General features: G+C 30.1%; 1 protein-coding gene and 1 non-coding gene across 6 annotated transcripts in view; both read left to right on the plus strand.

Moving 5' to 3' along the window:
- LOC103574251 (protein still life, isoforms C/SIF type 2) overlaps positions 1 to 25586 on the plus strand; it is a 112476-nt gene that overhangs the window by 71791 nt on the left and 15099 nt on the right. For all 5 annotated transcript variants that reach the window (XM_053743017.1, XM_053743022.1, XM_053743024.1 and 2 more), the window contains 11 exons: positions 2357 to 2500; positions 2813 to 2995; positions 3870 to 4124; positions 9499 to 9669; positions 9894 to 10080; positions 11753 to 12022; positions 13121 to 13434; positions 14868 to 15062; positions 15765 to 15873; positions 21047 to 21226; positions 25317 to 25435. In XM_053743017.1, coding sequence (XP_053598992.1) covers positions 2357 to 2500; positions 2813 to 2995; positions 3870 to 4124; positions 9499 to 9669; positions 9894 to 10080; positions 11753 to 12022; positions 13121 to 13434; positions 14868 to 15062; positions 15765 to 15873; positions 21047 to 21226; positions 25317 to 25435 — 2127 coding nt within the window. The remainder of the gene's footprint in view (positions 1 to 2356; positions 2501 to 2812; positions 2996 to 3869; positions 4125 to 9498; positions 9670 to 9893; positions 10081 to 11752; positions 12023 to 13120; positions 13435 to 14867; positions 15063 to 15764; positions 15874 to 21046; positions 21227 to 25316; positions 25436 to 25586) is intronic.
- Positions 25124 to 25207, plus strand: Trnal-uaa (transfer RNA leucine (anticodon UAA)). Its single transcript has one exon. It is a non-coding gene; the product is annotated as a tRNA-Leu (tRNA).

Genomic DNA, 25586 nt, shown 5'->3' on the forward strand with positions numbered 1-25586 from the left:
GGGTCCGAATATCGTGGATCCAGTGCGGCCTTGCAACAGACTTTCCTAGTTTCGTCTGACTTTGGCATACCAAACTTCGGCAAACCTTAGATTACCATTGCTACCTACAGTCAGATATTCTAATAGTATGCCGTACTTCTGCAATCCCACAGAGTTTCGTGATCACAATCGAATCTGGAATTATTTCGGCATGCCAATGTTCGTTTCGCCTTATGAAGATCTAATAAGATACGAATTAGGCTTGCCTTAGTTAGGCAGGCCTAGTTCAGGCCAAACTGATTTTTCGGCAAGCCTCACCGAAATTTCTAGTCGGGTTGTAAATTTTATGTATTCATGCGCAATTATACAGTTAAGGTACTTTACCACCTTGGTAAGCTGAAATACACAAAATGTTCAGTAATTTCTTTTTCAAGCCGTGTATAAGATAATACAAAGATTTTTTTTTCCATACTTTTATTTAAAATACAAAAATACTTGATTTTTTTTTAAATTTTATGTTTTCACAATTATTCAGGAGGTGCCAAAGTCGAGGCTTTAAAAAAAATGGTATCCCAGGGCGGAAAGTTAATCTCAGGATTGGTGAATTTGAAACAAAGAAAAAAACGGCATCTCAGAAAAAAAGCTCCTTACGTGACAATTTACCACAATTTGCGGAAAATAAAAAAAAATGGCGGATATTCGAGAAAAATATGTGTATCGGTTGACCCTGCGGGCCAGCCCCAAAACTTCCCGCTGTTTTTGAGCTCCTTGAGCTCGAAAACATCGGTGTGAATATGTTTTCGAGCTCGAAAATACTTTTGTATGCCATTGTTTTCGAAAGGAACCGTTTTTTAGCATTTCTTTCTCCCACGATATCTCGCGAACAAATTAACCGATTTTGATGGCTGAGGCGGCAATCGACGCATTTTATTAAGTTCTAAAGCTGCTCAGATTTTAGAATTGTATGGTTGAGTTGTTTAAAAGATATTCACAAATAACTGTTCTTTACCATTTCTTTCTCCCGAACAAATTAACTGATTAAGATGGCTAAGGCGACATTCGACGCGTTTTATTAAGTTTTAGAGCTGATTAGATGTTGAAATCGATCAGTTCAGCCGTTTCGAAGATATTTGGAAAAACTCGTTTTTTGGTATTTCTTTCTCCAACGATATCTCTCGAACGCATTAAGTGATTAAAATGGCTAGGGCGGCAATCAATGCGTTTTATAAAGTTCTAGAGCTGATTAGATTTTGAAGTTGATTATTCAAGTCGTTTCTGAGAAATCAATAAAAAACTAAAAAAAAAAAACTTTTTTTTTATTTAAATGATCTAAACTTTTAGAAAAGTTGATGGCCAACAAGCTCTTCCGATTGTCACATTAACGATCTGAATCAATCTATTAGTTGAAAAGTTACAAAGAGTTTACACACACACACACACACACACACACACACACACGCGCGCGCGCACACACATACACACACGGACACACACGGACACACACACACACACACACACGCGCACACACACACACACACACGGACACACACACACGGACACACACACACACACACATACACACATACATACACACATACATACACACACACACACACACACACACACACACACACACACACACACACACACACACACACACACACACACACACACACACACACGGACACACGGACACACACGGACACGGACACGGACACGGACATCATTCTGAAAATAGTCAGGATAGCTTCCTAGGACCTCAAAACGTCGACATCTGATGAAAACTCGATTTTTGAAAATCGTCGATCTTCTTAGCGGGAAGTTAAAAAAGTTGAAAAAACACCCCTTTATTTCACTATTCTCCGTTAAAAAAGAAAATGTTATAATTAATTTTTTTGGCAAAATGTGGTAAATTGACATAAAAAAATCACTTATCAAACAAAACAAGACTTAAGTCATTGAAATCGGTCGAGTTGTTTTGGAAATTAACTGTCTGCCATTTGAAAAAAAGTAGTTTCGAGAAAAATGCGTTTAAAGTTTTTACTCGCAAGTATGGCGTGCTGGAAGCGCACGCACACTTTCACTAATTTCTTTATGTTGGAATTCGAAATTAAAAAAAAAAAAAATTTTGGGGATGATTTTTAAAAGTATACTGATTGAGAAAATGCAAAATAAAAAAAAATCGATTTTTTTAAATTTATAAGGTGGTCAAGTACCTTAAAAAAATAGTTTAGCTATTTTTTTTTTTATACTTTTGACTTCCATACTTGTCTTCTTAGTTTTCTAAAGAGTCTAGACAATTGTAAACCGAGAGTTTATCGACGATCGGTAGACATACAATGCTTCCGTATGCGAAACCATGAGATTCTTTTTTTAGGCTCCATGTCAAGTGGAACTTGAAAACTGGGTGAATAGCATTCACTCAGCTTGTGCGGCTGCCTTTGCTCGACACCGTGGTAAAACTGGTACTTTACATCTACTACAGGAGGAAATTTTCCGGTTGGAAAAGGCCATTGAGTCGGTTAGTTAATTTAACACGTCTTTAATTCAAGTTAATTTTTGCTTTTGGCAAAAGGTACAATTTCTGTTGAAACCTCAAAGTTTCAGAGATTATAAAAAACTTCAATATTTCAAACTCTATCTTCCGTTTTTTTTTCTTTTTCGCTACGTTTTTTTAATGAAAAAAAAAAAAGTAAAGTAAATTTATATTAGTAATTTATTACGCGCTGGAAATGTTATATTTGAACTTTTATTAAGACCATTGTTATTACTATTATTATTATTCAGTTATTGTTAGTATCAGTATCAAATTTCTTATTTTTGAAATTGTCAGGATTACAAGCTAAAACATATGGCCGATCTCCAGCAGTCTGTTGTATCTGACGCTGAAACTAAGCAAGAGATCAATAGCCAGATTATCCAATGGGAAGAAAATCTTGAACGTCTTCACTGCGAACAATTTCGTTTAAGATGTTATATGGCGAGCTTGCAGAGTGGTGAATTACCCAATCCAAAGGTACTATAGAAACTTAAAAGATTATTCGTCAATGCTTTTACATTTTGCCCTTAGAAGCTTACGTTATACCTCAAAAAAATTTTTTAATTTATGTACGTTTATTTTTAACTTTAATGATAAATAACAAATGGCAACATGGGACAAAATTAATTTTAACCCACCGAATAAGATTACGTGGATAAGAATCTCATTTTAGGACCAGATTTTCAAAATTTCATTAGTAGAATCACTGAAGTAGACACTTTTTTAGCTTGTTCAATGACATATCTCTAATAAATTTGACCATAACCTACATGATTGTGCAAGGACTCGTATTTCATATTCTTATTTTACAGTACAATATTTTTTTTGAATTTTTCCGTTGCCACTTTTTCTAATAACGAATCGCATAATTTTATTGTATCAATTTCAATTATATTTTATATGGAGAGATAATTCACGAAAAGGTTCTGTACTAGTAGGAAGCACGCTTCAGTTAATAGAATATTACTCACCAAGAGAGGAAAAGTGGACATTCCAATCCGCATGTTTCCACCCTCGCCTTCGGCTTGGTAGGCAATTACACATGTGGGTTGGAATGCCCTAATTTCCTCCCTTGGTGTGTAATATACTATTCTTTTCATCAATTTCTAGCATTATCACAGTCAGTAGATCTTAACAGTAAAAAAATAACATACAAATTTTTTTTTTAATAAGTTATATATATTTACGGAAAAGCTTAGTAATAAATAGATATTTTTATCGAGAGATAAAAGTTTAAGCATCATTAAAAAATATAAAGACATACTGCGTTTGCAAAAAATCAGTAATTGAACTTAATCAATTGATCATTAAATTTTATTACTTTACATTGTTCTTGTTTAAATTATTTCAGAGTCTATTAACTCATGTATCTCGAGCGACAAAACAAACCCTCAATAAACTTGGCGTATTCACAGTATCCTCTTTCCATGCATTTATTTGTGCTAGAAGCCCGTCTTTGCTCAACAATTTACTTGCTGGACGAGGTGCTACCAAACGGAGACCTCCCCTTTTATCAAGATCTAATAGTGGATCTAGTCGCAGGTCTCTGCAAATGTCTTCAAGAGATGACGAGAAGAGCGTTAAAGTTTCTGTACCCGAAAACCAAGTAAGTAAAATACAAAAAAATATACCCTTGATTACACTAAAGCAAATTCTACCATTTTTACAATATTTGTGTGTCTGTCTATCTGTCTGTCTGTGTGTATGTTTTCTTATAATTTAAGAAAAGCTTAACCAAATTGAATAAAAATCATAGATGTCGAAAGATCAAGCGATTGTGCAAATGATAGGCTGAATATCATGTCAATAAATCGTATGGTAACGATAAGTCAAATTAATTTCAAAAGTCACTACTGTTATTTGTTTTTGGCCAGCATGTTTAATGAACATCTGTTTCTAAACTGTTTATGTAACATCACACCTATGAACTTGAACTTTGGCACAAATGTTGTTTACATTTGTTAGAATCAACTATTACCTGTAGTTTTTTCGAAAATCAACTCTGAGGAGGGTCGTGACGGAATTAAATATTTCAATACTTCTGTTTTTACACTATAAGATTGACAGGCTTGCTCTTCAAGACTAAAATTCTGTACACTTAGAAAAATCCGTCATTAGAGGTATTTTTTTCAAAAACCGACTCAGAAAAGGTTGGCGGTGGGCCGGGTGGGGGGAGATAAAAATACTTACGTTTTCTAACTGTAAGACCTACAGACTTGGACTTCGGCACTAATGTCCTTTACACTTACTATATCACTTAACCCAAACTGGTATTTTTATAAAAATTAAATCCAAGGGTGATCGCGGTGGGATCAAAGTTAAAAAATACTCCCGGTTTTTAACTATAAGACAGACAGACTTAAACTAAGAAACAAATGCGCCTTTCTCTTTCAAGGATCTATGACTACTGATATTTTTTTTAGAAAACCAACTCTGAGAGGAGTCATAGTTGAATTAAAGTTAATAATACCCCTATTTTACACTTGACTTAGAGGCTTGGACTTGGGTACAAAAGTTTCTTACATCCACGAGAAACTACCATTACTAGTATTCCGAAAATTAACTCCGAGGCGAGATTTCGTTAAAATTTTCATCAACAACATAAATATCACATAATCTAAGCAGGTGAAGCTATGAGTGACGGCTAATAGTGAATATAAGTAAATTTATTTTACTTAAAAAAATTTTAATTTAAAAAAAAATCTGGGGAAGATTACGTTATTTTTTCCATCCTCTTGGCCTTAATACTTATATTGAGACCTAACTACTTAATAAATACAAGATCAATCAATTCCACGTAGCAGTAATACCTCAAGTATGTTCATTTTAACCGCCACGGAAATATATAAACTTTTTGTTTAATTTTTCGTCCGTCGCGTGTCCTTTGCTGAACATCGTTAGTCGCACAGTGAGGGAACCGCCGCGATAGAATTTCAGTGCAATGTTGCCATGTCGATTTCAAAGTTTCACTAATTTACATCAGATTATTAATTATTTCTTTATATTTTTTTTAAATAAATATTTCCTATGAAATTTATTTATTATCGATAAAACTAGGCTCCATATTTGTTAACTGATTGAATGAGCTGACAACGTTTTTTATAAATATGTCAACGTTGCTCATAAAATGTTACTTATGAGATCAGTCACACAGTGAGGAATCCCCGCGATTTCACAATTTATTCGCATTAACATAAATTTAAAAAAAAAATAAAGCAACTAAAATTATAGAAACTTCTTATATCGAGTAGTAAGACATTAATACACGCATTTCTGAATCGGTTTTGGAAAGTAATGGTCCCGAGTCAGAATTAAAACAGTAGTTTGAGCCTCCAAAGCCTCAGTTCTTTTGATGTTGGACTTGCCGCTGAATGTAATCACCTTTTTAAAATGATATTTTAACCCTCCATGGCCTACCATATATTTTAAAATGCTATTCAAGACTTCAATACCCTACACGAAGCGCATGGAGGACTTAATCACCTTTTTAAAAAGAAGTTTTAACCCTCCAAGACCTACCATACTTTTAATCTGTAATTTCGAATGAGCTCAATTCTTGAGCATGATATTATTGTTATAATAATATCTGCGTTCTAAATACATAAAGATATTTCCAACTGATCGTGAGCGTCTAAGTAGCAGTGCGGCAGTGGTTGTGCTTCATATTCGTTAGGTCGTGGTTTCAAAACCCGGCAGCAACAGATTATTTTTCAGCAGTTTTTTTTTTAATATCTTTGGCAGTTTCCGTTATCCAATAAATAATTCGTATTTAATGTTCACATGAAATAATTAATTAATCATATACTAATAAGTCAAAGACTCTAACTATTCAATTCGAATTTCGAATGACAGTACTAGTCTTTTCAAACGCCTACTTGTATTACTTTAGCTATTATTAATATTTTAAATTTTATAATTTTTTAACTCACAACAAAACATTTATTACTAAGAAAATATTTTTGGAATTTTTAAATTTCAAATTTTTTTCGATCATGGCGGCCATTTCTAATTAGTCGCCCCCTTTTTCCTTCTGTTTCTTTACCAATTGTACGCGATCCGATGAGAGTCATTCTCGATCTATAAATTTAGGCTCTGGAGGCTTATTTTACCTTTTTTAAAAGATGATTTGAATCTAAACTTGGTAAAAGCGGACAAAGTTAACACGTTTAGGTTCAAATCACCTTTTTAATTTTGACTCGGGATTGATTTTTTTAAAATCATATGTTTAAAAAAAAGAAAAAAAAATGGAGATTCCCTCATAGCGCGACGGACGGAAGGTTAACAAATAATCAACAGTTACCTATAGTTTAATTACTGCTTGTTTGAGTTATCAGATTAAGATTGAAACCTCTGATTTATTGGGTAATTCCCTGGCTTAATTCGTCGCACGACGTTGTAATTAAAACTTTGCCTATCATATTTTCAATATTTTATAATTCGTTATTTTAAATATATGCATCAAATGTCGGATTATTGTTTTGTTTGCGACAGATTTTAAAATAAAAATTAAAAATTAAACGAATGTATTTAAATATATATAAATATTTCAAGTTTTATTTAATGTATTTCAAAGCTAAAGAGATAAATATCTGATAATTATATTATGAAATTATTAAAACGCAATAACGGCTTAAAATAATTAATGTTATTTTTAGTTTGCATTTATTGGTAGTTAATTCGAAATAATTTTAGTGGGAGTTACGATTGATTATTATTTACATTTTGATAAATTTAAGTAAAACTATTCTGAATTCATAACAGCGTTAAATGATTTCCTTAAATATATAGTTTGCTTTGAGTTTAAGTTAAAAGTTATGCTAATAATAATTAAAATCATAACTTCATAAATAAACCGCTCTTGGATTTTATTTAATTATAGATTATCTTATAGAATTCATGGATTATTTTTTTTCTGCTCACACACACACACACACACACGCACACATACATGCGCATGCACACATGTGTGTAGGCACGTGTACACATGCGCACACACGCACACACACACATATGCACACACATCCATGCACACGCACACACACGTGTGCACACACGCGCACCCGCATAGATATGTGTGTTCGTATATATATGTATATATATATATATATTAGGGTGGCAATTTTTTTTCAACTTTTTTTATTTCAAAGCTCACACGAAACAATGTTAGTTTGAAGTATTTGAAGAATCCTCTTAAAGTTTCAACTCGATACAACATTTTTTAGAAATCGCTCAAGAATTTTTTAAATTTCTAAAATCATCGAAATTCAATTTTTTTTTTTTTTTTTAATCTTTACTTTCTCACTAGCTCAAACATTTCTAAGTAGGTCATAGAGAAACATACTAAAATTTAAAGTCAAAATATTAATATTCACAGGTCGCTCAATATTTTTGAAAATAAATTTATCAAATTTTTGTATTGTTTTGAGCGGCCTTCAAATATTAATGTTAAGACTTGATCTTGTTACAACATTTATTTTATAGTATAATAAAGAAGTTTTGCCATTGAACATTATTGAAATCAAAAAATATAATGGGAAGAATGATTATTCTCAATGAGACCTAGTGGCCGCAAATTTATCAAAATCAAAGTTCCTACTCCTTAATTTGCCGCCCTCAAAAAGTCTCTACGACGATTTGCCACCGGATTATCATTGATCAAAGCAAAAAAGTCCATTTTGGCTTTGACAATTAATAACTCAGGACATATTGGTCGTACAGAGAATGGAAGTAGGGTTTTGAAAACTGTAAAACATTCTCTATAAGGGAAAAATAGTGGCTTTTGATGAAAAAATCTTTTTTGAAGCGATAATGTTGATTAAAACACGGGTCAAAATTCGCATATTTAAGGATATTCGGAAATCTTGGTATAACTTTGGATATAACAGATGAATAAAGGATACCGTTGGTTTTTTTTTTCAAGAAAATTGATTTTTTCGGATCCTTTATTTCGATATTTTTCTTCTTTATCATCTTCACAATTGATTTTCTTGACATCAAAATCATTTCTAAGATAATGTTCCAAGGTAATTTTCAGGGTTTTTTCGGGACACTTCGAGGTCAAAAACATTAGTGGTCCCCTTTAAGTTACTTGAAAGTTCTAAAAAAAGACCTAATCATTTATTAGGTATATAAAATATTTATAAACTCACTCAATAAATGTTTATAAAAAATTCATTAACTCTTCCGATAAAAATTGACTAACCTATTTTCGAGGGTCAATGTTATAACTTGGCTTTGATTACTTTGTGATTCTATGACTTACAATTTTTATCTCTTAAATTTTTTCATTGATATAAAAAAATATCCGCGGCTTACTTATCAACCCAAGTAAATTTACTGTCTCTTATTTTTTGCAATAATCCATAATTAGTTTATAAATACGTTCAATAGTTTTATTAAAAGTTGAATCCTTACACTTTATTAGTTGTTTTTTTCTGGGCTAATTAAATAATTACAAATAATTTTGTAAATTTCTGTCTAGTAACAAGTCTTCGAATCCACTAAAATTAATAATCAGTAGAATAAAAATTTCAAATATTTCAAGGGATTTAAAATTTTTTATTAAATTAAAAAAGATATTCAATATTTATTGCTAAACTCATTTTTTGTCTATGGTTAATCATTTTGACGTTTATTTCATCAGCAAGTGTAACCTTACTTTAAGACAATAAAAAAATTAAAGGTAGTTTTCGGATGATGGACATAGTGTCAGAAAGTTCTAAAATTTGTTATACTTATAAAGGGTATTAACATACAATTACCATTAAAATTTGAAGTCGATTGACCATCTCTAATTCGAGATATTTATAATTAAAGTTTGGATCATTCACATTGCGAGCAATAAGGAGTATGTGTTTTAGGTCACGTTTGTGACTCTAATAAAAAAAACTAACAGTCAGAAACTTTTTTAAAACTAACAGAAAATTAATGAATTTGTCCTGAATTTTAAAAAAATTTTTAATTTTAATTTTTCAATTTAGTTTGTATCAGTTTTTCTGCGAGAAGGAATGACAGTAGAAGAGTTTCTGGCAAATGCCTGCAGTAGAAAAGGACTAAATCCAATGGAGCATTTTGTTCGGGTGAAGAAACGACGAGATATGGAAGACCATAATTATTTTGTGCCTCACAGAACTGATACAATTGAAACTTACGTAAGTTTAATATCATTCAATTCTATATCATGAAAGTTATTAACTAGTATTGATAAAAAAAAAAAAAAAAAAAAAAAAAAACTTAATAAAACAGAAATAAAAGTTATATTATAAAATAAAAATCGATTGTCAATGTCAATGTAAATTTGATTATTATTATTATTATTTTGTTTTTTTTTTCTGGTTATCCAATACTTATATTTGAATTTAATATTAAAAAACAGCTTCATACTCACGAAGTTGTTGAGGTCTGTGCAAAAATACTTTATCAAGTTGAACTTCAACGTAATACCCTTGATCAAATGTGGGGCTTCTCCGTTGAGGCAGAACTTATTGAAAATTCGGATCGACAGGACGAATTGTGTTGTTACGTCAGCCGTGTTGAGGATAAAAGTGTAGCTATGCAAAACGGTGAGTGTTAAATATAAATAGTTAAATAAATTTTATGTCACAAGTAAATTCAATATAATATTAAAACATACTTAACCAATCTTGTTATAATTATTATTAAGTATGATAATTTTATCATGATTAAACCTTAATAGGATAATTATTAATAAATGATACAGTCAAGGATAATTGACTATATCGACACATGAGGACGTTAAATTATGCTATTTGAAATAATCGATTTTTTATCATTCACTCCTCGGTAATCAAGTAAAGGTGAATAATACATGCTCCGATGGACTGTATATAATAACGCGCAACTATTATATATTCTTGAGAAAATATTAATGCATACAAATATGAAGTATAAAAAAAAAACATTATTATTGAAGATTATTAAATTTTTTACTCAAACTTTTTTTCCTTCAATTTTACTACGAACTTAATTTTATAATTCTTAAAAATAAACATCAAGTTTAATGTGTCAAAAATAATTTTTGTTAAATTTTTATTTAAAACAACAGAGCCAAAAAAAGATAATTCAAATTAAAAAATTTTTTTTTTTTTGGAAATATATCCCGAGTCGAAATTCAAGTTCCGTTTTAAATGTAAAATTATTCAAATCCTTTGTACTTAAATTTTACGCTTCCCCAAACGCCTGTTTTGATAAGATGACGCGGACTAAAAGTACGTCCAAACCAAACCTACAAAATGCTGTTTTGATCGTAAACATTACCCACATTTTTATTATTGTTATTATTTTTCCAACATTTCTTACAACGAAACGAGACGTAGAATAATAATAGTAAGGATAATAATAATTATTATGCAAATAGTCTTTGAAATCTATGGACGCGGGTTCGAGTCTCACTTAGAGTCACTTTTTCTTTTTTTTAAATAATAATAATCATAATCATAATAATTAATGAATCATTATTTTATAATATATTGAAATAATAATAAAAAAATTATAATTATTACTAATATTATAGTATATTGCATAGCGAGTGGATTAAATGAGTTTTTATACGGGGAGCACAATGTTTTTAACATTGTTCTAAATAAAGTTCAATTCTATTTAATTATTATCGTACGTAACCGGTGATATACTTGTGATAATCTCATATTTAAATTAAGTAATTAAGTTTAAGAAAAGAATACTGTGCCACTCGCCCAAATAATTATACTGGAACCGATACCGTCAAGTAGCAACCTAGTATTGATATAAGGACATTACTGCGTACGATTATAAGTAATCCTTATTATTATAAATGACAATAAACTGTTCGTCTTAATTAATTATTATGCTTGTATTCTGCCTTATCCTTTGTTTTACATAATTTTAGATTATTTGAGTATATTTTAAGATAAATAGCCGTAAGGTAATTTAATAAGAATTTCATCGATTGTTGGTTTGATCAAGTACGTGGTTTTTCTCTTGCGAGAACCCATCTGCGTTGTCCAAGAAATTATAAATTTTGTAGAGGCCAGCCTCAGCCAGAGTTCAACCCGCGAATTCTGGTGACTGCTAGTAAAAATCGCCAAAGCAAAAAGCAATTAGTCTCAATATATATATATTGATTAATTTTATTGTTATATATTTATAAAGTTATTATGTAAAAAACTTGTTTATAAAAATAATAAAGACTATAAAAAGCAATAGTAAAAATAATAATGGCAATAAATGTTTCAGGTATTATAAAAAGCGATGAAATTATGGTAATAAATGGAGCAATAGTAAGTGATCTAGATATGATGTATTTGGAGAGTGTACTTCAAGAAGAATTGGCACTGTGTATGATGATGCGTTCATCAAGAACAGAACCACCGGATGTTACACCAGGTATTGTGAGAGTAACTGATGACATTGAAAGCCTGGTATGTCCACCACCACCTACCGATCCACCCGTTATCAGTGAAGAAATGATTTCCGGACTTATTGTTCCCGCCGTACCCGGATGGAGTGAGTTTAAAAACGAATTTATATACATACATAATAGGTTGGTCCGTTTGGAATAAAACATTTGTCAAAAATTTTTTTGAAGCTGATCAAATTTAATTCTTCGTATTTTTATTAATGAGTTAAATTAATAAAAAAAATATATATTTACTGATTTAAAATTAAAATTAAAATTAAAAGGCATTTGGTGAAATTTTTTAAAAAATGTTTGATTTACAAAATTAATGAAATCCCGCTGGAATGAATATCTTGAGCCACTTAACTATGAGAGGACCTTTTTTGTAAAGAATAATACTTCCTAAAAAATGGTTGTTTGCACTTTTACTGTAAATTTCGTTATTTAGTCAATATCAACTAAAAACCCAAATTATTATTAAAAAAATGATTTTTAGAACCAATACAAAAAAAAACAATTAGAATTTCAATAAAATTACGAAGGAGACTTTCGAAGAGTATTAAATTACCTACAAAATATCTCAAACGGCGACCCGATAACTTGAAATGCGGCTGAGCTGAGGAGAGTTAAAAAAAAATCCAAACTTTCCCATTTACTTTAAATGGGAAAACTTCAAAATCGAATACAAAATACTTACAATTAAAATTAAAGACTGGAACTTACAGGGAGTTTTTTTTTATGTCTACAACAATATTTTAAAGTGGGAGTGAAAAAAAAAGTCGTTTCAAACGGACCACCCTTATATAATATACATTTATTATTATTTTGTTTTTATGTGGAATTTATTTATATATTTTAATTGTAGTATTTATAATTTTGTTTTGTAATGTTTATTATTTCTGGGTTATTTGTCAGTTATTCATGTGTTTTAAAGTATCATTTTGTCTCAATGTAATGATCTCATTAGTTGCGGTCATAATTAAGCACGCATATTGTAATAAAATTATGAATGTAAAGTATAATAATTTTACTGGCTTCATTTCATAGAATTTGTTTTTATATTTTTTTTAAGTTTTATTTCTGTAGTTTCGTTAAAAATATGAGACATAAATTTTATTTGATTATTATTGTTATTATTATTATTTATTTATTTATTTATTTATTTATTTATTTATTTTTTTTTGCTTTCTTTCTTTATCTTTTAGGCAAAGAAAGTGGTGGTGGTTATATTATGCACGACGGTTCCTTTACAATGAAAGATTGTATTTCTGGTTCTCAATTAGAAAATAACAAGCAGACGTCACGAACAAATTCGTTTGAGATTGAAAATTTATTGAAGACTGCCGAACAAGTTACTGGAATATGCCGTTCTCCCAGCGAAACACGTAAATCTAGTCCAACTGGCAGTGTCGTTAGTTCTCACTCTCAAGTATTAACACCAAGCCGACAGCTCAGTGATGCGGAAAAACTTAAAAAAGTTATTTGTGAACTCATCGACACTGAACGTACTTACGTCAAGGTCAGTTATACACTTATCCCAAAAATCAAAGGAACAAGAAAATTTTATAAAATTTTTAGCAATTTTTGGAAGTCTGTATTTTCATGAAAAATGATTGTATCGAAAAAATGAAAAAAGCAAATTGAAGCTTAATATCTCTAGTTTAAAAGTCTTCCAGCAGAATAATTTTTTGAGAAACAATTTTTCTAAATTTTTTGGTTTTGTTTTTTAGGTCTATGGGGCCGAGAAATTTTTTTTTCGAAAAAACCAATTCATGGCTCGTTTAGGAAATTTATTCAGCTACAATTTGCTTTTTTTGCTTCTCTGTACGACGATTTGCTGCTGAGATATATGCCTTGAAATGAAAAAGGATCCTTTTCTTTTTGATTATCAATATCTCAGCAACTAATGGTCGCACAGTAATTTAAAGGGCAGTTTGAGAAACTTGAATAAATATCCTACGAGCTCCATTTTTAATTTTTTCGGAAAAAAATGTTTTTTCATCGTTAATATCAATTTGAAAACCCCACAAAAAATGGCCATTTTCTGGTTTTTGAGTCAACTCATCGCTACTTTGTAAATATCAATAAAAAAAATAATGTTGCCAGGTGACTTCACAGCTTAATGTACCCCCAAAAACCCTGGAAAATTTCAGATTAATCCATTAAACCGTTTGTCTGGGCCGATTGCTCAAAGTTTTATAAAACAATTAAAGGAACAAGTTTTGTTCCTTAATTTGTGTAATCATTACCAAAATAAAAAAATTAATTTTTTTCGGATTTTCTTCCATTTTTACGTTAGTTATTCAGTAAATGTAAGGTAAAGAGAAAAAAAAATTTTTTTTCGAAAAACGAAAATAAAAAACAAAAAACCCGAATAAAACGTAAAAAAGAAAAGTAAAAAATTCTTGTTTTGTTTCGTTTAAATTACTGTGCGACCATTAGTTGCTGAGATATTGATAATCAAAAAGAAAAGGATCCTTTTTCATTTGAAGGCTGATATCTCAGCAGCAAATCGTCGTACAGAGAAGCAAAAAAAGCAAATTGTAGCTGAATAAATTTCCTAAACGAGCCATGAATTGGTTTTTTCGAAAAAAAAATTTCTCGGCCCCGTAGACCTAAAAAACAAAACCAAAAAATTTAGAAAAATTGTTTCTCAAAAAATTATTCTGCTGGAAGACCTTTAAACTAGAGATATTAAGCTTCAATTTGCTTTTTTCATTTTTTCGATACAATCATTTTTCATGAAAATACAGACTTCCAAAAATTGCTAAAAATTTTATAAAATTTTCTTGTTCCTTTGATTTTTGGGATAAGTGTATTATTCATAATATTTTTAACTTATTTTATACAACTAGTATAATTTTTTTTCGGCTGTAAAAAAATTTCTGCTGGTTGCAAAGAATAACATTTTTCATAGGAATTAAAAACAAAACTAAATTTTTTTTGTTTCAGAACTTGAACAATTTATTAGAAAATTATTTGGAGCCATTAAAACGAGAAACTTTCTTGTCTAACGCCGAAATAAATGCATTATTTGGCAACATACAAGAAATTGTTACATTTCAAAGGCAGTTTTTGCAGAATCTTGATCATGCCATTGAAATGGAAGCTGATTTTAATAACTTCGATCATGCAAGTCAATTTAAGGTAATTTATAAGCCTGTTGTTTCACTAATTATAATCTATTTAACTGATTTTTTAAGGGTCTTGACCACCTTGGAAAGCCAAATGGAGTGCTGGAAGCGCGCGAACACTTTCCCTAATTTCTTTATGTTAGAATTCAAATTAAAAAAAAAAAATTGGGGTGGTTCTTAACAGTATAAGAATTGAGAAAATGCAAAAAAACCGATTTTTTGAAATTTATAAGGTGGTCAAACACCTTAAGTAAATTATCACAATAATTTTTAAATTTTATAATCAACGATATTATTCTAAAAAATTTTCATTCTTAATAATTTTATCAAAATTGATTATAATTAGATTCGATGATTCGATAATTTTAGTCTTCTTGATCATAATAATAGTATTTTAAATTTATAATTTATTTAACATCTACTGCGGATAAATTTTAAATTAATAATAGTCCTGAATGATGTCAATCACTAACTCATTGGTTTTTTTTATGAATGATAAGTGAAATTAAATTTCACTTTAATTATGTAATTACTTTTAATTAATAACTATTTATAATTCGAAGAGATTACTTAGTATGTAAATTATTAAATAAACGTTAAGGGGTGGTTGAATTAAATTTATATAATTAAATATTAAATGTATAATGGTGGTATTGAATATATTATTAAATTAATTATATTATTGTAAATTAATTCAATGAAATAATTTATGCAGGGTGTCCTATTTTCTATTGGAAGTGCCTTCTTATATTACGTGAATCACTTCAAATTATACAGCTCGTTTTGCGCCAGTCACTCAAAGGCTCAAAAAGTTTTACATCCAAGTGAGTAAATTAATTCTATTATTATGAAAAATTATATTACTAAATATTAATTAAAATTTACTAATTAATATTATGTAAATTATATTTCCAATTCATTTATGATTATGATTATTGTCGCTTGCATTCTATTTTGATTTCAAAATTACTTATTTCGAATAATTGCGCGGGTGAAGGGCGAGTTTCATGAACCTGAAATTCCGAACGTTGGATGTCAACGAATTTTCGAATTCCTTGAAAGCAGAAAAAAATATTCCCGACGGTAAAATAAGGTGCCGGATGTTGGAAAAATTAGAAAAAACTTCCTTTGGATACCGAAGGCCAAGTCCCACCCTCACAAATCAAAGTTGCAAATTTAAAAATCCGAAAAAAATACTTGTACTTTCGTTTACTTCGAAAAAATTATGGAGTGTCTATTACACTTATATAGACTCAGCAAAAAATCTTGATAAAAAATACATACATAAATTTTTTCACCAATAGAATTTTTGGAACCTACGTGACTAAAATAGATAGGAAATGTTAAAATTTTTGTTAAGTTGCGTCATGAGGACAAATACAACAGTTAGATTTTTATAAAATTTACTAAAATCCGGAAATTCAGTTAAGTACTCACCCTAGACTGTCTTTACAAATCTTGAAATCTCCCTAAAGAGTGAAAACACCAATTATTGACACTATGAGAGACAAGATTATAATTTTTTTTTTTTTAACATATTAACAAGCAATGTTATTGAATTTTGATTTTGTTATTGAATTTTTGTTCTAACATTGTTCTTATTAGTCTTTCCACTAATTAAATTCACGATATCTGATAATAATAAATTAAATTTACTAAGTCCCAGATAGGAAAGTACGACGGGCCCAGGCTTGGCTCAGGCTTGGTTCAACTATGTTGAACTCTGGACCAAGCTTGTAAGCCAGCCTTGTTCCAGCCTTGGTAGAAGTCTGGAATGATAACTGGGTGCCAAGCCTGGTTGTCAGCCCTGACCCATGCTTGCTTGCCAGACCTGGCCCATGCTTGGTTGCCAGACTTGGCCCATGCATCGAAAAAACACATAAATTCAATTTAAAAAAAAATTTATTATTATTAAAGTACTAGAGTTTGTGATCATTAACGTTTAAACTATTTAAGTGAAGTAAATAACGTGAAAAAAACTCGGTGAAAATTCTGCTGGGCTCTGGGCGCGAACTGCCGTCCTTCTGATTACTGGGTTTGAACGCTGGCTACTGGACGAACCTACTAACGTTCAATTGAAACTTTTATATGTTCTACTTGTTCATTTTACTACAGCCACTTGGTTTTATGAAATATAAAGAGCAATTTAATTTATATTTTCGATTAAGAAAGAAAAAAATAATTTCGTATTATTTATATTATAATTACATAATTTTTTAAAATAAAATTTATTAAATTTAATTGATTATTTATCAAGAACCCAGCTGATGTTAGGGTAACCATCCAACGGCCGAGGCTAGGTTATTCAATCTTGGCCCATGTTAGGGTGACTCTAGGGTTGGCCAAAGCTAGGGTATTCAGTCTTGGCCCAAGCCTGGGTAATCATTGGAATGGCCAATACTAATTAACCAGTTATGACCCAGGCATGGGACAGTATAGGTTTGCCAAGACGGGCTTCCCAATAATGTCCCAGGCATGGCCCCGTCGTTCAACTCGGGGGCTTCCTGTATGGGTAGAAGTTATTCATAGCTGGGTCCTAGCTAGGGTCTACCGTGGAAACCCAGAGCTCGGTGAACTAGTTCTGGTTCAAGCTTGGGCCAATATTGAAGAGCTAGAGCAGGGTTACCCATGACTGGGTCTCGTTTGGGGCCAACAGCGGAAAGCCAGCGCTAGGTTGCCCACGACTGGGCCTTAGCTAGGGCCGACACTAGGAAGCCAGAGCTGGGCTTACTAGTTCTGGTTTAATCTCGGGCCAAGGATGGAAAGCCAGCGCTAGGTTGCCCACGACTGGACCTAAGCTAGGGCCGACAATGGGAAGCCAGAGCTAGGTTGCCCAGTCCTGGGCCTTAGCTAGGGCCGACACTGGGGAGCCAGAGCTGGGTTACCCAGTCCTGGTCCGTGCTTAGCCCCGTTGTCAGAGCTTGTAAGTTCCTACATGGGGTGATTTCAAACGATAAAATAAATAATCTGAATATACCAATTACTGACAGGTTGAAAACTCGACTGATCTAACTACTGACATGCCGATGCCCTAATTATTGACACCCACAATGCGCATGCGTCATTAATTTGTAGAACTAAATGTAAGAAATAGTCTGCAAATAATTACTAATTTATTAATTATTATTCAATTGATTGAACGAATTTTAAACACAAAATTATTAAAAGTATTTTTTTATTAAATGAAAATTAAAATCAATTAATCACTTTCTTTATAACAATTCAATAGTAAATACAGTCGGAACCAATGATATTTATATCGTCCATGGTTACAAGTGTACCAACAGAAAACTTTATGCAAAAAGTTTCTATACTCGGATATCTCTCTGCAGTAAATTTCTGAGTCGGCATAATTTTAATTAAGGAAAATTATATTACAAGATATTTCGATGTCAAAATCATTCTATGCAGAATATTTTTATGCGTGACATCTCTGTGCAAAATATCTCTATGGAAGATATCTCTATGCAGAAGCAAGGTTACTAGATTAACAGAATGTATTCTAGTAACCTTATGCAGGAGATCTCTATGCAAGGCATCTCGATGCAGGATATTTTTATGTAAGACAAATATATGTAAAACTGGCTTCACAAGTAAATATTGAAAAATACAATTATTTATTAATCCCAAACGGCACGAAAAAAAATTGTTGACTTTTTGTTAAATTTAAGGCAATAATTTGTTATAGTGTAACTATAACTATTTGTTAACATAAATTCAATAATTATTTTTTGTGCCGCTTGGTTTTTCTGAACTCACATATTTCAAAGTTTTAGTTTCAATCGTATAGTTATATTTTCATACATATAATATATAAACAATGCTTATATAAACTATATTATGAAATTATAAAATAATAAAACGAATTTTAGGGGTGTGCGAATCAAATCAAATATAACTATTCGATTCAAAGTTCGAATTTCCGAATCATTCGAATATTTAAGAATTATCTGAAATTTTTCGTACGAGTTGTAACTTTTCAAATTACTCAATTCATATCGAGACTATTTTGATCAACTTTCAAGTATTGAATTTTTTTTTTTAATGGGGAGCTTATTGATTTTTAAAGTAATCAAAAACAATTTTTTTGTAGATTCGTGTCTGAACTCTATTTACCTCTGACCAAAATTTAAATTATGGGAATAACTATTATAATTTCAAGTTGTTCAAAAGACATTTTTCGAAAATTTACAAGCAATGCGGATTATTCGAAAGTTTGAATTATTGGACTCGAAGTTGGAATCGAATAGTTCGATTCGAGTCGATAGAAATAATTCGTAAGTTCGAACTATTTGACATCCCTAATAAATTCATGAAAATAAAAATAGGAATTTGATTCATTAAAAGTGTCAATTTCATGACGCTAATTTAACCTCTACCTCAAGTTACTGCCTAAACGGTAATCGTACATATAGTAACCCCTCCACACTTTTTAAATGTGACCGATGATTTTCAACTGCAATAACCGTACTTGAATGTAATTAATTACTTCAAAAGAATTAAAGCATAAGTTTGAAAAAGGATCACGGAGATATAATTTCCCCGTGACATAGATTTTTAAAAAAATAACTTACAATAATTTTGAATTACCTGTTTAATTAAATTTTTTAAATGTATTTTAACCGATAAAGTTTAAAATTTCTAATTCTAATTATAATCTTGACATGAAATAAAGATTTTTTTAAAATTGAATTAAGGTAGTATGTGGGGATATCAGTTTTATACACATTTTTTAGTGCAAAACATACGACATATTTTTTATTAATACAATTGAATTATTAAATAAAGCAACGAATTATTTTAGTAAACAAACATGTAAAGCAGTGACTTGAATGATAGATGTTTGCACATGATCTCATAGTTTGAGTGAAACAGACCCTGATAGCAGAGTTTCAAGCTGTCAATTTCAAGCTAAAGTAGCGATTAGGGTACCTTAAGGAGGTTCGAGCGAACCAAATTTTTTTTATTACTAAATTCTCCTAATCGTTATAAAAATTCATTATTTTTATTTATAATAACATAACAAATTCATAAATCAATAATTACAACTTATTTCGTGAAAGGAAGTAATGAAATGACTCATATGATTTTATAAAAGTATGTAGCAACAATTTGTTTTAACTTCTTAAACATCGATATTTAAATTAAAGCGGAAAAAATGTTTTTTTTTTCTAAGCTCATCTGTCTTTTTAATATATTTTTATCTTTGTCCTTTCTCTGCTGCTTTCACGCTTTCTCCAACCCTTAATAATATGTATCTCTGTCGATGAACGAGACTAATCGTAAAGTTTAACTTCAATTATTTAATTAATTACAACGGTAACACTGTATTGTTAAAACATTATATTTTACAAACATCCAAGTTTATAATATGTGATTTTTTATTTCTCAAACTGGGGAGGTTAATAATGAAAAAAATAGAACGTCATGACGGAAGCTTGTCATCAGCCATAAAAGTCTGTGTATAGAAACTTTGAAAATGTAATTATTAAAACTTTTTTTTCTAAGAAACTAGGCGGTAGATCGTTTTCAAATTTATAGAATACATCAATAATGTACTCATTTATTTATATATCAAATTTTAAATCTCCAAGCTGGAAAATTATTTTTGCATTAGATTCGCTCGAACCTCCTTAAAAAATTTGGTTCAACACAGCTAATTCAAAACAACTAAATAATTCTTTTTGAAGTTTACATTCTTATAAAATTATACGTAAGTTGTCCTTTTTTCAACTAATGCTTAAATTTGATTTTAATTAATTATTGATTGATTATTGAAAGATTAAAAAAGAGGTAAGATACGTTTTAATGTATCGGGATCGAAATTTTAAAGTAAAAATTTGGACTATACGTTCTGCGTCAAATAATAAATTATAATATCAAATTCTAAAAGGCCTGGGGCATAGACTCTAATTATTCTAATTTATTTAACCACTTGAAAAGTTATCTAATAAATTTGATATTTAATATTATAATTATGTTTTTGAATTTCAACAGACGAAGGCAATCAAGCACTACAAGAATTTTTACAAGCAAGAAATCCACGGCAGCAGCATTCATCAACTTTGGAGTCTTATTTAATTAAACCTATTCAAAGGATACTCAAGTATCCATTGCTCCTGCAGCAATTGAAAAATCTTACTGACGAACGGAGTGAAGAGCATCAACATTTGACTGGTAAATTTTTTTTCGTGAGAATATTTCATTAAACTATTTCGAGAGAAATTTAAAAATTGATTTTTTTTTTTTAATTTGGTGCCGTTGGCGCTACCGCTATTGCATGTAACGCAGTCCAGAATGGTCGGTATTACAGACATCCCTTATGAATTTACCATTATCATTTAAGTCTTTTGGCGGATTGATCATCCCTAATTAAAAGAAACAATTTGAAACGATTAGAAAAACAAAATTTTAAATACTTTTTAATACTTTTGAATACTTTGAATGCATTTGAATCACCCTTCTTACGGGCATTTAACATTGCAAATCGTTTTGAATCGTTTCTTTTAATCCGGGATGTTTCAAAAATTTGTATGAATCGTTATTTAGTAATAAAATATAAATTTAAAGAATTCAATGTGTATTAAACGATTAAATTGAATGTAATCAATTCGGGTAGTACTATTTGTGGCCAGTGCTTTATTTTCGGACCTTGAATATTTTATTTTAATTAATAAAGAAGAAGAAAACAAAATGTTTATGCTATTACAGTAAAAAAATTGCCTTTTAATAAATTAAAAGAGTTAATTATATCATTACGTACTTTCGTATTGTCTTATTAAAACTTTTTAAGTTGCTAAAACTGGCCAAATATGGTACTTATACCCTATACGAATTATAAAATAAAATGTGAATTATACATTAAAAATATTAGTGACCAATGTCCTATAGAATAAATTAATTATGCTTTAATTATAATTATAATCTAAAATATACCTAATAAAACATAGACATATAAAACTATCAATTATAAACATATAAATAAGAAACACATCTGGATTAGATTTAGATTGTATTTTTATTCATGATCACAATATTAATAATAATTAAGTTATAATCATTTAAGTCTCAAAATGTGTTGAAAAGATTATATAACTTATTTTACAATTTTTTTTTGAAATTTAAATGATTATAATTCAATTATTATTAATATTGGGATGAATAAAAATACAATCTAAATCTAATCCAGATGTGTTTTTTATTTATATGTTTATAATTGATATTTTTATATGTCTATGTTTTATTAGATATAATATTTTAAATAGTAATTATAATTAAAGCATAATTAATTGATTTTATTGGACATTGATCGCTATTATTTTTAATGTATAATTCAAATTTTATTTTATCATTCGTATAAGGTAGAAGTACCATTTGTGGCCAGTTTTAGGCCAGTTTTGGTCACTTAAAAAGTTTTGATAAAACAATACGTAATGTACGTATTGATATAATTAATTTTTTTAATTCATTCAAAGGCAATTTTTTGTACTGTATTAGAATAAAAATTTTGTTTTCTACTTCTTCATTAATTACAACAAAATATTGAAGGTCCGAAAATAAAGCACTGACCACAAATAGTATTGCTACCCTAATTCAGTAGATTTAATTTAATCGTATAATACATATTGAACTTTTTAAACTCATATTTAGTTATTAAATAACGATTCATATAAATTTTTTAAGCATAATCAATCCGCCAAAACACTTATATCCCAGATAGCAAAATGACGTCTTGATGAATTCTGAATGAGTTCCTATTTATGATTTGGACGTCTCATCAACATCTTAAAGAAGTCTTTAAGAAGTTCTCAAGATGTCGAATGAGCCACCTAGCGAACTCAATAAGACGTCTTTAAAAAGAGTTCTCAAAAAGTTCTTTTTTCTGACTTCGTAAATAAGACTTTAGTATGAATTTACAGTCGAGTCTCGTTATGAACCCGCATAAAGGGGTGTAGGGGAATATAATTCTAAGAATTTGTGTACCCCCACTCTGTCAGCGCAGGCGACAGTCGTGAGTTGAACTTCCCCTACTTTTTAAGCGTGTGAGTGTGTACGTGATTGTTTCCAGTATCTCGTTATGAGTCCGTTTGACTTGAGTGTTATGTTTCTTATATGTAATACAGCTATACAGTGTCTTGCTTATAAACAAATAATAGGACTAATATGATAAATAAACTCTTAATTTCTTTTCATGAATATACGGTCTCATATCGAGACTCTGAAATTAATTTTTTTTTCACGTTGTGGAGGGGGAAGGTCTTCCGTGGAAATCCTGGTTCACGGACTCATAACGAGACTCGACTGTACCATGACGTCTTTAAGGAGCTCCTAATTTTGACTTCATTTACCATGACGTCTTATTTATGGAGTCTTCAAGAACTCTTAATTAAGAGTTCTTAAAAATTACACCTTCAAGAAGTCATTATAAGACTTCTTGAGGACGCCTTCAAAAAGAAGTCATAAAGCAATCATTCCGACTTGAATGCTGTCTGGAATGATAATGGTAAATTCACAGGAAATGTCTGTAATACCGACTGTCAGCAAAACTTAAAAAATTTTCTGAAAAATGGTACCCTGATAGCCAGAGTTTCTGATCAGAAAGTTAGTGTCCATGAGTTGCGATCAACTTGTTAGCAACTTAGCGGCAACTTCATATTGTGAAACTGTTAGTGACAAGTTGGCTACAAGTTGCTCAGCAACTTGTCGACAATCTACTGCCGCAACCTGTCACCAAGTTTCTAAGCAACTTGTAGTCAATTTGTAGGCAACAGTTACACGAGTTGAAAGTTGCCGACAAGTTTCTCGGAAAGTTGCCGTCAGCTTATGGAAATGCCAACTTTTGCGGCCAACTGGGCTATCGAGGGTATTTCGCAAAAAAAAAAAAAACAAGTTATCAGAATTTCCTTTCGTAAGTTTAAGATTTCGGAGGTGTTTGATTTCTGAAATACTGTTCTGAATATTGTTAATTCTTTATTATATAAGAATGAATATTGTATACTCTGAGTATGAGTTGATATAAAGATTAGAAATTCGATGTTTTTGACGAAGTAATAATCCGTCATTGTGAATTATGAACCATCTTTATTTTTTGCATTCGAAAAAAAATTATTTTTCAATATTTATAGTAGACTATAAATTTTACCAAGGTTTAGTATTCGTAATAAATGTTTTTTTTTTTTCACTTGTTATTTAATTTATAACAGAAAAATAGTAAATATTTATATTAATTTGCTTTAATTTAAAGTTTTTCAGTTATATTTTATATTTAAAAAAAGTGTGGACAATCCAAAAGTGCACGCCCTATAACACTTATTTAATTTTGAAATGGAATGGAATGAAAACTAAAAAAAATAATTTTGGTATCACGCCATTGTTTGTGACAACATTTGACGTCAAAAAAAAAGAAACAAATTAAAAAAAACGTGTGCAAAAAAGCCGTCTGGGTGCAGCACCTCTAAAAGGACTAAAACAGAACACATTTATAAATAGATATATAGAAAAATACCACGCATGCGCACTTGTTAAGACTAATGCTCATACATATTTAGGCTGAAAATGAACGAAAATGCGATTTAATTTTTTATTAATTATAAGTAAACGACACAAAGTTATACAGCCACTTTCAATTGCAAATCCTTCTAGAGCAAAACAAGTCTTTAAAAAAACAAAAAAATGAATTAAATAATGGATTTTTTTCGAGATATCGGATTTTCAAGCTCCAAAATTTTTTTACTGCTTGACGGGAAAATTATTTAGTTTATTTTAATGATTTTCTCTTTTCTAATGCACTAAATTAGTTTTTGAAAATTGCAGAAATAATCTCTATTGCATTTTCTGTACAATTGTGCATAATCTAAGATGGTTATGTGTACTAATATAACGATAATAACAGAAAAAGTTGCAGAACGGAGGCGAAAAAAATTTTTCGATAGTAAAGTATTCTCTAATGCTTCGCATTATGAGTCAAGCAATAGTTATTTTTAATTTTATGCAATGAAAATCGCAAAATAGTAGTTTTGAAACTGTTTTTTACTTCCGTGGCTCTTATAAGACATATGAAAATTACCGTTCACAGCTGGGTTGGCCGAGCGGTCTAAGGCGCCAGATTTAAGCTCTGGTTCCCATATGGGAGCGTGGGTTCGAACCCCACACCCAGCAATTATTTTTTTTTTTTTGAATTTTTAAAAATTTTTGTCAATAATTGTATAAATATTTGTATAAATAAATTATTTATTTATTAATTAATGAACAAATATTTTTTTTACAGAGGCATTGAAGGGCATGGAGAAAGTAGCTGAGCATATTAATGAAATGCAAAGAATTCATGAAGAATATGGTGCAATATTTGATCATTTATTCAGGCAGCATCAAAAATCATGCAAACAGGTGATTCTAAAATTTTTGAATTTTATTTGATGAACGATAATGATTCTTTTATAATCGGGCTACATAATATGACCTTTTACGTCTATAACTTTGAGGTCACTGAAGTTGTAAGTTAATTATGAAATCAATTGAAATAAATAATTTTTTTTTA

This window comes from Microplitis demolitor, chromosome 1 (genome assembly GCF_026212275.2).
Source record: "Microplitis demolitor isolate Queensland-Clemson2020A chromosome 1, iyMicDemo2.1a, whole genome shotgun sequence".
Classification (NCBI taxonomy): domain Eukaryota; kingdom Metazoa; phylum Arthropoda; class Insecta; order Hymenoptera; family Braconidae; genus Microplitis; species Microplitis demolitor.